Source organism: Schistocerca nitens, chromosome 10, assembly GCF_023898315.1.
Source record: "Schistocerca nitens isolate TAMUIC-IGC-003100 chromosome 10, iqSchNite1.1, whole genome shotgun sequence".
NCBI classification, from domain to species: Eukaryota; Metazoa; Arthropoda; class Insecta; order Orthoptera; family Acrididae; genus Schistocerca; species Schistocerca nitens.
The window spans coordinates 34,563,117-34,577,177 of record NC_064623.1 but is presented as its reverse complement, the minus strand read 5'-3'; the positions used below and the strand labels follow the sequence as shown (position 1 = coordinate 34,577,177).

The following is a 14,061-nucleotide window of genomic DNA, read 5'->3' as shown; positions in this document are numbered from 1 at the left end:
TGTTCCCGTAATGCATTCAAAAGTAATACTAGGTAAACTTCACTGTACATGGCAAATGCAATTTACAACCACTGTCTGTTCACTTCTGAGAGTTCACTAAACAACGTTGCCCGTCTGAGTCAGCCCTGGATGATGAACCAAGTGGGTGAGAGCTGCCCTTCCGTCTTCCGAGAAGGCGTCTGCCCATTGTCGTCCTGTCATTGGCGGATTGTAGTCGGCCGGCAATTGGCCGAGGAGAAGTCGATATCTTCATCTTCAGCGCCGCCCGTGGCGCTGGTGGTACTCGCGCAAGTGGCGAGTGTCTATAGCACTGGCACCAGCTCGCACCTTTCCGTCTGTGGTGCTTTTGCCCCGGCTGTGTCTTGTTCGGACGACACAGCAGTTGAAACATTGGTCAAGGGCTGTTAATAAAACTTAACGCTTAAAACTAGCTGGCTGATTTTCTCATATAATTGAATCTAATACGCTCAAAAAATACAAAACTCGACAGGTATCCACCAAGAGATGTTGAAATTTCTGATCAGATACTACACCTGAGAGAACTATGTAGTAGAAGCTAAAAACAAAATACTTCCGAATACAAATACATAAATAAACCAGCATTATCGGGGATACCTGGTGGTGACACTATCAACATTCATTGTCAGAATAAGAAAATTAATATGGCGACCCAAAAGAAATAGTAGAAAATTTACAAGTGCTCAGAGCATCGGCTACAGCTGATAAAACAAAATCGAATGAAATCATTTCATTAATGTCAGAGCTTAGAGAAAGACGTTTCATATAATAATTCTGGAGACAGTTGTTCAGGAACTGCATAAACCAGCATGCAAAACATCACTATGTAGGCAAGTTATAATTCGAGGTTTGAGTGACTTATGGAAGGTAGATATATATCAGTCAATATTTACAGGAGAACAAAAGTTTCAAATATATCATAATGATTACTGATATGTACCCGAAATTTGCTTGGGTCTTACCTGAGAAAACAAAGACGAGGAAGGTAGTTGCACAGGTGTTTCGCAGTTGATGCCTGTGTAACCGATGACATCCCAGACAATTTGCAAACAGATGATGATGAAGAACTTTATAAAATATAAGACGGTGATGGAACGATATGGAACAAGCTACCAGTCAACGTTCCCTCAGATGAAGGCAAGTATCATGGAATGTTTGACCCAAACTATAAAAGCGTGAACGTGGATGCTTATAGACGATATAATTAACTATTAGCCTCAGACAAAGCATTGCCCTGGACAGCCGAGCTGTGTCCCGGAAAGGAAAGCAATTGACATTCATGATAATGAGCTCCTAAATGTCGTGTAAAGTTATATTTGAAAGATAGAGACATGTAAGCAGAAATTTAATGTGGATGATTCCCGACACACACATCAAAAAAAGTTTTTCATCACCCCAGAACTACTGAAGATAGACGTTGACTGTGGATATTGTATCACAGACGCAGTCTCTTTGATTGTTCAGAGATGTCACTAAACCCGCCCAAAGATGTAAACAATCATCCATTAGCATCGCCTATTAGACGGAGGGGGCCCGGCAGTTGATCAGTTCCAGTCATTCCACCAGGAAGGAGACATGCCGCTCGTGTTGTCTGTAGTTCAACCATGCCTGGAAGGTCAACAACGCGGTTCGATCGCATCCGCAATGTTACTTTTTGCCAGGAAGGGCTCTCAACAAGGGAACTGTCCAGGCGTCTCGGAGTGAACCAAAGCGATGTTGTTCGGACATGGAGGAGATAGAGAGAGGCAGGAACTATCGATGACATGCCTCTCTCAGGCCGCCGTATGGCTACTACTGCAGTGGATGAACGCTACCTACGGATTTTGGCTCGGAGGAACCCTGACAGCAACGCCAACATGTTGAATAATGCTTTCGTGCAGCCACAAGACGTCGTGTTACGACTCAAACTGTGCGCAGTAGGCTGCATGATCCGTAACTTCACTGTCGACGTCCATGGCGAGGTCCATCTTTGCAACCACGACACCATACAGAGATGGGCCCAACAACATGCAGCATGGGCCGCACAGGATTGGCATCACGTTCTCTTCAATGATGAGAGTCCCATATGTCTTCAACCAGACAATCGTCGGAGACGTGTTTGGAGGCAACCCGGTCAGACTGTGCGCCTTAGACACACCGTCCAGTGAGTGCAGCAAGGTGGAGGTTCCCTGCTGTTTTGGGGTGGCATTATGTTGGGCCGACGGATGCCGCTGGTGGTCACGGAAGGCGTCGTAACAGTTGTACGATACGTCAATGCAATCCTCCGACCGATAGTGGAACCATATCGGCAGCATATTGGCGAGGCATTCGTCTACATCGTGCATGTCTTGTGAATGACTTCCTTCATGATAACGACATCGCTCGACTAGAGTGGTCAGCATGTTCGCCAGACATGAACCCTAACAAACATGCGTGGGATAAATTGAAAAGGACTGTTTATGGACGACGTGACCCACCAACCACTCTGAGGGATCTACGCCGAATCACAGTTGAGGAGTGGAACAATCTGGACCGACAGTGCCTTGACAAACTTGTGGATAGTAGGCCACGACGAATGTAGTCACGCATTAATGCAAGAGGACGTCGTACTGGGTATTAGAAGAGCCGGTGTGCACAGCCATCCGGACCATCACCTCTGCAGGTCTCGCTGTACGGTGGTACAACATGCAATGTGCGGTTTTCATGAGCAATAAACTGTTGGTCTCAGTTCCAATTTTCTGTACAGGTTCCGGAACTCTCGGAATCGAGGTGATGCAAAACTTTTTTTGATGTGTGCGTATTTCAGAGAAGCAAGACAGAAATAGTGAAATTACAACTCCTCAACTGGGCATCGGAGATATCTACAGCTTCCAAAGGTGAAATAACGAACCCTAGAACTTATAAAGGACAGCAGCAGTAGTGAAATAGGTATACAGAAGAATTACAGAGAATTAGTGTTCAAAAATGTTCAGATGTGTGTGAAATCTTATGGGACCTAACTGCTAAGGTCATCAGTCCCTAAGCTTACACACTACTTAACCTAAATTATCCTAAGGACAAAACACACAACCATGCCCGAGGGAGAACTCGAACCTCCGCCGGGACCAGCCGCACAGTCCATGACTGCAGCGCTAGAGAGCGCTCGGCTAATCCCGCGCTGCCAGAAAATTAGTGAACCAGTTATCTTTGTTGTAGACTGTCTCATGAGGCGATAGGGGCATAAGGCTCCTGTTATATTGTTCTGCTGACAGTTATCACACAACAGGTGAGTGGATGCCAATGATTTGCTACGTAGCCAAGCACGTAGATCAAAGATGTCAAACCGTGCTGTATCATAACATAAATGATAGTAAGACACCAGCAGAGGTTGTATTACTATCGGCGAATTACTTACACAACGTCACATCCCCAATTATGACCTGGAGGTCAAGAACAAAGCCAAAAAAGTGAATTGTGTGTGGTGGCAAGAGGTCTGCAGACATCACGACACTGTGTATGCAGCAAATGAAGATCTCCCAGGATGTCACGCTGCCGATAGAAGTTTAGCTGACGGATTTATGGAAACGAATGCAAGTAGGGATATCGCTATTAGGCAACATAGCATCACACTAGCAGTAGATAAAGGAGTCCACACAAAACTTAAACTGGGTATCGGTGTAAACTTCAGTTCAGTTACGAGTGCTGCTCATCATTCACTGAAGACAAAGAATAAGCTGAAGAAGAAGAAGGTCACACTAGGCCAATTAAAATCACTTTCAGCAGATAGGACTCGAAAGGGTAACTGATTAAGACGCCTAGTGTCCTACCATTGCCTAGAACACTCGGTGGATTCCTTCCATCCATAATTCCAACATCGGCGAGTCTATCAGTGACTGGCTCTGTAGCAGGTGGCGTAGCAGCTGTCGACAGAACACTGGAAAATGAGGAAAACTCGCAGCAGCAGTTTGACGAAATGAAAAGATATGAGAGGTTAGTGGCGTCTGTAGCTATTGGGAAAGAGCTATATTATTCATAACCGCGCAGGATAGGGCTCCGATATGTACAGGGTACGGCCAAACTTTCAGGAAACATTCCTCACACACAAATAAAGAAATGATATGTGGACATGTGTCCGGAAACGCTTAATTTCCATGTTAGAGCTCATTTTAGTTTCGTCAGTATGTACTGTACTTCCTCGATTCACCGCCATGATATCATACGGGATACTCTACCTGTGCTGCTATAACATGTGCCTTTACAAGTACGACACAACATGTGGTTCATGCACGATGGAGCTCCTGCACATTTCAGTCGAAGTGTTCGTACGCTTCTCAACAACAGATTCGGTGACCGATGGATTGGTAGAGGCGGACCAATTCCTGGCATCCACGCTCTCCTGACCTCAACCCTCTTGACTTTCATTTATGGGGGCATTTGAAAGCTCTTGTCTACGCAACCCCGGTACCAAATATAGAGACTCTTCGTGCTCGTATTGTGGGCGGCTGTGATACAATACGCCATTCTCCAGGGCTCCATCAGCGCATCAGGGATTCCATGCGACGGAGGGTGGATGCATGTATCCTCGCTAACGGAGGACATTTTGAACATTTCCTGTAACAAAGTGTTTGAAGTCACGCTGGTACGTTCTGTTGCTGTGTGTTTCCATTCCATGATTAATGTGATTTGAAGGGAAGTAATAAAATGAGCTATAAAATGGAAAGTAGGCGTTTCCGGACACATGTCCACATAACATCTTTTCTTTCTTTGTGTGTGAGGAATGTTCCCCGAAAGGTTGGCCGTACCTTTTTGTAACACCCTGTATAATAGCTATGGTACCTGAAAAATCAGCTGCAAAATTCGATATAGTTAAACTCATCAAACGGTTTATATTCCACTATTTTACGGAGTGTTTATGCTGCCTAGTGAGCTGGTGCGCTTCTGGCGCCAATCTCCATCGATTGTCATCCCAGAATGAGATTTTTACTCTACAGCGGAGTGTACGCTGATATGAAACTACCTTTCAGATTGAAACTGTGTGCCGGACCGAGACTCGAACTCAGTACCTTTGCCTTCCGCGGGCAAGTGCTCTACCAACTGAGCTACCCAAGCACGACTCACGCCCCGTCCTCACAGCTTCACTTCTGCCAGTACCTCGTCTCCTACCTTCCAAACTTTACAGAAGCTCTCCTGCGAACCTTGCAGAACTAGCACTCCTGAAAGAAGGGATATTGCGGAGACATGGCTTAGCCACAGCCTGGGGGATGTTTCCAGAAAGAGATTTTCACTCTGCAGCTGAATGTGCGCTGATATGAAACTTCCTGGAAGATTAAAACTGTGTACCGGACCGAGACTCGAACTCGGGACCTTTGCCTTTCGCGGGCATGTGCTTTGGTAGAGCACTTGCCCGCGAAAGGCAAAGGTCCCGAGTTCGAGTCTCGGTCCGGCACACAGTTTTAATCTGCCAGGAAGCTTCTGATTGTCATCCCGACCGTTATGAGTCGATTTTCGATGCCTGCTTGTCTTCTTCGCACCTTTGGCGGACGGCTGATTAACTGCGGTGCGCTCGCTCTGCACGGGCCTGAGTTCGAGTATCAGCTGTGTGAGCGGCAGTGACGTGCGGCGCTGGCGAGTGGCCGAGTCGGTACGACAGAGGAGCGTGGGCAGCTGCTGCGGAGTGGTTAGCCGTTTGAGTGCAGATCCGCTGCCGACGGTGATTGGGATTTCCTTGACATTTGCAGGACCGACTTCCTTCGCGTCTGTTGCATGTTACTCGAAGTGAACGAACTGGAGTCGTCGAATCGTTCCTTGGTGGGTTCTATTCATGTTAACTGTCCGCCCCCGGTAGCTGAGTGGTCAGCGCGACAGACTGTCAATCCAAAGGGCCCGGGTTCGATTCCCGGCTGGGTCGGAGATTTTCTCCGCTCAGGGACTGGGTGTTGTGTTGTCCTAATCATCATCATTTCATCCCCATCGACGCGCCAGTCGCCGAAGTGGCGTCAAATCGAAAGACTTGCACCAGGTGAACGGTCTACCCGACGGGAGGCCCTCGTCACACGCCATTTCATTTCATTCGTGTTAACTGAATATCCGAGTGCACTGAAAACTATCTTGATTGTTTCAGTAACTTGTTACTGTATTTAGTCTGGCCGCCTGATATGTTGATGGTATCAGCATGGGTTTCGAAAAAGACGGTCGTGTGAAACCCAGCTCGCGCTATTCGTCCACGAGACTCAGAGGGCCATAGACACGGCTTCACAGGTAGATACCGTGTTTCTTGACTTCCGCAAGGCGTTCGATACAGTTCCCCACAGTCGTTTAATGAACAAAGTAAGAGAATATGGACTATCAGACCAATTGTGTGACTAGATTGAAGAGTTCCTAGGTAACAGAACGCAGCATGTCGTTCTCAATGGAGAGAAGTCTTCCGAAGTAACAGTGATTTCAGGTGTGCCGCAGTGGAGTGTCGTAGGACCGTTGCTATTCACATTGCTTGTGGATGACATCGGAAGTTCACTGAGGCGTTTTGCGGATGATGCTGTGGTATATCGAGAGGTTGTAACAATGGAAAATTGTACTGAAATGCAGGAGGATCTGCAGCGAATTGACGCATGGTGCAGGGAATGGCAATTGAATCTCAATGTAGGCAAGTGTAATGTGCTGCGAATACATAGAAAGAAAGATCCCATATTAATTAGCTACAATATAGCAGGTAAGCAACTGGAAGCAGTTAATTCCATAAATTATCTGGGAGTATGCATTAGGAGTGATTTAAAATGGAATGATCATATAAAGTTGATCGTCGGTAAAGCAGATGCCAGACTCAGATTCATTGGAAGAATCCTAAGGAAATGCAATCCGAAAACAAAGGAAGTAGGTTACAGTACGCTTGTTAGCCCACTGCTTCAATACTGCTCAGCAGTGTGGGATCCGTACCAGATAGGGTTGATGGAAGAGATAGAGAAGATCCAACGGAGAGCAGTGCGCTTCGTTACAGGATCATTTAGTAATCGCGAAAGCGTTACTGAGTTGATAGATAAACTCCAGTGGAAGACTCTGCAGGAGAGACGCTCAGTAGCTCGGTACGGGCTTTTGTTGAAGTTTCGAGAACATACCTTCACCGAAGAGTCAAGCAGTATATTGCTCCCTCCTACGTATATCTCGCGAAGAGACCTTGAGGATAAAATCAGAGAGATTAGAGCCCACACAGAGGCATACCGACAATCCTTCTTTCCACGAACAATACGAGACTGGAATAGAAGGGAGAACCGATAGAGGTACTGAAGGTACCCTCCGCCACGCACCGTCAGGTGGCTTGCGGAGTATGGATGTAGATATAGATGCTAGCCACGCACATCGAATAGACATGAAGCCGTGCTTAATGCGTAACCAGAGGTCATCACAAGTAGAACGTAAGTCTATGCCTGACATTCAAGAGCGTGCCCTGCACAAATGAACCCAAGCAGAACTAACCTACGTCAACACTTGCCCAGTAACGGCTCTTAATATTTGATTAGGCAATTCTCTAGACAAACAAATAAAATAATAACATAGAAAAAGCAAATAGGAAAAATCATTTGGGCCCGCTCTAGAAAGTCAGGCACAGACTTACGTACTACTTGGGATGACCTCTAGCTACGCATTAAGCACGGCTTCATGTTTGATGCTTCATTAATATTCTACATTTTTCCCATCTGAGTGTAGAAATTTGAAGTAAATCAGCCAAGAAGTATGAAGTAAATCGGTCAAGTACGTTTCAAGATGTTTGTTAACAACGTCTCTCCTTTACATATTTTATGTACATATTTGTATATGGTGTATGTTAAAAGAATACGTGTAGCCTATGTCTGCCCAAAAGTTCATTAGCGGATCGTATAGAAATGTGAACTAAATAGGCAATGGATTTTTAGAGTGTTTGGTAATAACCTTTCTCCTTTATATGTAACATATATATATGTTTCAAGTCAGGTTACGAAATCTTTTGTAGAAAGTTAGCTTCCTCTTGTCTTGAAGGTAAAGTATCACAATTTCATCAAGATGTGATAAAACTGTAGATTTGTATGAATTAAAAACAAACAAACAAACAAACGGACACACTTCTTCAATTATACATGAATTTACGAGACAATCTGACAGCCCTCGCCGGCCGCAGTGGCCGAGCGGTTCTAGGCGCTGCAGTCTGGAACCGCGCGACCGCTACGGTCGCAGGCTCGAATCCTACCTCGGGCATGGATGTGTGTGATGTCCGTAGGTTAGTTAGGTTTAAGTTGTTCTAAGTTCTAGGGGACTGATGACCTCAGAAGTTAAGTCCCATAGTGCTCAGAGCCATTTGAACCATTTTTTTGACAGCCCTCTTAGACAGTTTGCAGATGATGCTGTCAGTTACCGTATAGCAAAGTCATCAGAAGATCAAAACCAATTGTTAAATGACACAGACACGATATCTGTGTGGCGCGGAAAATGACATTTGTCTCTGAATAACAAAATGTGTGAAGTCGTCCAGATGAGTACTAAACGGTATGTTTTAAATGTCGCTTACACGATATAAAACATAAATATATTCAATTCAGCTAAGTACCTCGGAATTTCAATTACGAAAAACTTAAATTGGAACGATCACATAGAAAATATTGTGCAGACCGCAAATCAATTTATTGGCAGAACACATAGAAGACGCAGCAGGTCTACTAAAGTATCTGCCTACACTACACTTATCCATCCTCAGCAAGAATACTGCTGTGTGGTGTGGCACTCTTATCAGATAGGACTGACAGAGGACATCGAGAAAGTCCAGAGAAGGTCAGCTCTTTTTGTAACATCGAGAAACGGAGTAGAGAGTATGAGGGATATGATAAGCGAGTTGGGGTGGCAATCGTTAACACATAGGCGTTTTTCATTGAGGCGAGATCTTTCCACAAAATTTCAACCATCATCTTTCTCCTCTGGATACGAAAGTATTTTATTGACGCCAATCTACAGAAGAAGAAAAAATTATCGTAAAAAAATAAGAGAAATCAGTGGTCGTACATAAAAATTTAAGTGCGCATTTTCCCAAACACTGTTCGAGTGTGGGACGGTAGAGAAATAGTCTGAAGGTGGTCCGATGAACGCTGTGCCAGGCATTTTAAGTTTGAACTGCGTGGCAACCATGTACATTTAGATGAAAGCATCTTGTAGACTCTTATTGTCTGACGAGCTTATTTGCCATCAACTGAAATTTGTCCTCAACGTCTGTGTTGATTATTAAGCGTACTAGGTACCACAGGTGTAATCTGGTTATCAGAAGAATTTTTCAGTAATTTTTGAGAACTTTTCAAGCGGAGAACAGCGGTTTTTCCAAGTACGTTAAAATCAACATAAATAGTCTCGACTACAAGAAACCGTTTCTAATGGTTATCCCTTTGAGCAGCTGACGTTCGTGGAGTTCGTAACACCTGCTCCGTTCACCGCCACCGCCTACCATCATGGTACGAGGTCTGAAGATGGTCGGCAAGTGACCGAAACCGGCAACCATAAAAATAAAGGCTTCTTGCGGTCAAGACTGTTTACGTTCATTTTAAATCAGAATTTTTCGTCCGTTGCTCATGTTGCTTCATAACATACCTTATCATGCACTACCAGGATGTTTTTCTTTCACTGACTACTACTCAGGTCGTAAAGACCCCTAACAACTTACACAGGATATATTGGTAGTATTTCAATGAACTAAGATAAAAACATATACTAAAACTGTTGACTATAACTCTATTTTTAAAAATGTTAGCTTCAAGAAACGAAAAGAAATTTTTATGATAATGGAACATCTACGGCCATCCTTACGATGTTATTTATTATATGGCTACCAGTTGATAGTAGATGTTGGAGACAAAACCTCGTTGCTACAGATAGTATGCGAAAACCAGTTCACAGATGTTGGCCATTGATGAATTGCGTATGCCTCAGTTAAGGCCTGGTACTGGGGTACCGAAACTAGTAGCCACGTAAAAAATAACATCGTAAGGACGCCTGTGAGTGTTCCATTTTATTACATAAGTGTATGGCCGAAATCTCTCAAACCTCCAATCAGAATGGTGGACATACAAAAAGTACTCACTGCTAGAAGTCGTGAATAAATTTAAATGTACTGAAAACATAAAACCCAGCAAAACATCTGTGGATACAATTTGACGTTGTGACTTTGCCATGTAGCGCACTAAACCACTAATCATCAACATCTTCGTTACAATCGACTCAGAGGGAGCAAATTACATATTTGGAAACTAATTGCTTTGTAAACAAGGGAGATACACAGTTCCATTGTGTTTATGGAATTATATTGACCCCATTGGTACCAGGAATGATATAACAGCTAAGGAAAGAGACCCTAAAATGGGTACAAAAATAAGTGGATATACTATTTTGAATACTTCAAGTGTTTAGTATAGCAGCTGTTCACCGTGACAGATGTCATTCAATTTCGTAAAAGTTACACAAAAAAAACGAACAATTTAATTTTGGGTTAATATCGACTCCAGTGAAACTTAGTGCAAAAACCATGAACAAATTGTATTATGTTGTAAATATACTAATTAACATAATTGGATAAAGTTGACTCAGAAGGAAAAATTAATATATTTTGAAAATAATAGTTTAGAAATTTTGGCGGACACGAAGCCCACGCCTACTACAGTAGTACAAGTTTATATGCCAACTAGCTCTGCCGATGACGAAGAAATTCAAGAAATGTATGATGAAATAAAAGAAATTATTCAGATAGTGAAGGGAGACGAAAATTTATAAGGTCATGGGTGACTGGAATTCGGTAGTAGGAAAAGGGAGAGAAGGAAACGTAGCAGGTGACTATGGATTGGGGGTAAGAAATGAAATAGGAAGGCGCCTAGTAGAATTTTGCACAGAGCACAACTTAATCATAGATAAGACTTGGTTCAAGAATCATAAAAGAAGGTTGTATACATGGAAGAAGCCTGGAGATACTGATAGGTTTCAGATAGATTATATAATGGTAAGACAGAGATTTAGGGACCAGGTTTTAAATTGTAAGACATTTCCAGGGCAGATGTGGACTCTGACCACAATCTATTAGTTATGAACTGTAGATTAAAACTGAAAAAACTGCAAAAAGGAGGGAATTTAAGGAGATGGGACCGGATAAACTGACTAAACCAGAGGTTGTACAGAGTTTCAGGGAGAGCATAAGGGAACAACTGACAGGAATGGGGGGAAGAAATACAGTAGAAGAAGACTGGGTAGCTTTGAGGGATCAAGTAGCGAAGGCAGCAGAGGATCAAGTAGGTAAAAAGACGAGGGCTAGTAGAAATCCTTGGGTAACAGAATTTAACTGATGAAAGGAGAAAATGTAAAAATTCACTAAATGAAGCAGGCAAAAAGGAATACAAACGTCTCAAAAATGAGATCGACAGGAAGTGCAAAATGGCTAAGCAGGGATGGCTAGAGGACAAATGTAAGGATGTAGAGGCTTATCTCACTAGGGGTAAGATAGATACTTCCTACAGGAATATTAAAGAGACCTTTGGAGATAAGAGAACGACTTGTATGAATATCAAGAGCTCAGATGGAAACCCACTTCTAAGCAAAGAAGGGAAAGCAGAAAGGTGCAAGGAGTATATAGAGGGTCTATACAAGGGCGAGTACTTGAGGACAATATTATGGAAATGAAAGAGGATGTAGATGAAGATGAAATGGGAGATACGATACTGCGTGAAGAGTTTGACAGAGCACTGAAAGACCTGAGTCGAAACAAGGCCCCGGGAGTAGACAACATTCCATCGGAACTACTGACGGCCTTGGGAGAGCCAGTCCTGACAAAACTCTACCATCTGGCGAGCAAGATGTATGAGACAGGCGAAATACCCTCAGACTTCAAGAAGAGTGTAATAATTCCAATCCCAAAGAAAGCAGGTGTTGACAGATGTGAAAATTACCGAAATATCAGTTTAATAAGTCACTGCTGCAAAATACTAACGAGAATTCTTTACAGACGAATGGAAAAACTGGTAGAAGCCGACCTCGGGGAAGATCAGTTTGGATTCCGTAAAAATATTGAAACACGTGGGGTAACACTGACCCTACGACTTATCTTAGAAGCTAGATTAAGGAAAGGCAAACCTACGTTTCTAGCATTTGTAGACTTAGAGAAAGCTTTTGACAATGTTGACTGGAATACTTTCAAATTCTGAAGGTGGCAGGTGTAAAATACAGGGAGCGTAAGGCTATTTACTATTTGTACAGAAACCAGATGGCAGTTATACGAGTCGAGGGGCATGAAGGGGAATCTGTGGTTGGGAAAGGAGTGAGACAGGGTTGTGGCCTCTCCCCGATGTTATTCAATCTGTATACTGAGCAAGCAGTAAAGGAAACAAAAGAAAAATTCGGAGTAGGAATTAAAATCCACGGAGAAGAAATAAAAACTTTGAGGTTCGCCGATGACATTGTGATTCTGTCAGAGACAGCAAAGGAATTGGAAGAACACTTGAACGTAATGGGTAGTGTCTTGAAGGGAGGATATAAGATGAACATCAACAAAAACGAGGATAATGGAATGTAGTCGAATTAAGTCGGGTGATGCTGAGGGAATTAGGTTAGGAAATGATACACTTAAACTAGTTAAGAAGTTTTGCTATTTGGGGAGCAAAATAACTGATGATGGTCGAAGTAGAGAGGATGTAAAATGTAGACTGGCAATGGCAAGGAAAGCCTTTCTGAAGAAGAGAAATTTTTTAACATCGAGTATAGCTTTAAGTGTCAGGAAGTCGTTTCTGAAAATATTTGTATGGAGTGTAGCCATGTATGGAAGTGAAACATGTACGATAAATAGTTTGGACAAGAAGATAATAGAAGCTTTCGAAATGTGGTGCTACCGAAGAATGCTGAAGATTAGATGGGTAGATCACATAACTAATGAGGAGGTATTGAATAGGACTGGGGAGAAGAGAAGTTTGTGGCACAAGTTCACTAGAAGAAGGGATCGGTTGGTAGGACATGTTCTGAGGCATCAAGGGATCACCAATTTAGGATTGGAGGGCCGCGTGGAGGCTAAAAATCGTAGAGGGAGACCAAGAGATGAATTCACCAAGCAGATTCAGAAGGATGTAGGTTGCAGTAGGTACTGGGAGATGAAGAAGCTTGCACAGGATAGCGTAGCATGGAGAGCTGCATCAAACCAGTCTCAGGACTGAAGACCACAATAACAACAGTTTAGAAATCAAGAGAGTTATATTTTTCCATAGTGCTTGTGGGCTCATATTGACCATAGTGGTACTAGGAGGTGTTATGTATACACTACACTTTCTTTAACAATACTATACTTCGTGAATACTTCTTGCGTTATCAGGAGAGTCATGGCGTCACATTGTCGCAACGTTTAAATGAGTTTCTTATTTATCATCTTCGCTGATAAACCGACAAGATTACATGAATGAAATTCTCCGCCAAGGATGCAATTCCAAGCAACATACTCCTAAATAAGTCACTCACCAGTTTTGTTCACGTACTTCTGAAGAAAATTCCATTGACGTCCCTCGGCACATCGTCTCCTGGTTTTTATGGCTTTTGTGATGCGCCGAACAGCGTGCAGCAACTGGGATAGGATAGGCTCCCTCAGATCAGTTTCCAGTGTTTCCACGTTCCACTCCGTGTCGTTCAACCTTTGAAATACAACATAATCATCTGATGTAACAAGTGATATTTTGAATCTTGATTACATTTTGTACTACAAAATGGTGAAAGCAAAATCCAACTCACCCCTTCTCCCGTTCCTTCGAACAAAGGTAATTGGAAATGAATCACGGTATTAGAATGAGTTATTGCGCTGTAAATTATAGGTGGTATGCGTAACTACTGCCACATTTTGGTAAAGCGACCAGTATCTGTAGACATGCAAGTACGCCTGCGTACAGCACTCCGCCTTCAGGCCACAAGTGGCCCATCGGGACCATCCGACCGCCGTGTCATCCTCAGCTGAGGATGCGGATAGGAGGGGCGTGTGGTCAGCACACCGCTCTCCCGGTCGTTATGATGGTTTTCTTTGACCGGAGCCGCCACTATTCGGTAGCTCCTCAATTGGCATCA

The 14,061-nt window shown here is 43.4% G+C and overlaps 1 protein-coding gene across 1 annotated transcript in view; it reads right to left on the bottom strand.

Moving 5' to 3' along the window:
* Window positions 1-14,061, bottom strand: part of LOC126210185 (uncharacterized) — an 87,267-nt gene that overhangs the window by 50,091 nt on the left and 23,115 nt on the right. Inside the window, exon 3 of the mRNA XM_049939349.1 lies at window positions 13,468-13,637. Coding sequence (XP_049795306.1) covers window positions 13,468-13,637 — 170 coding nt within the window. The remainder of the gene's footprint in view (window positions 1-13,467; window positions 13,638-14,061) is intronic.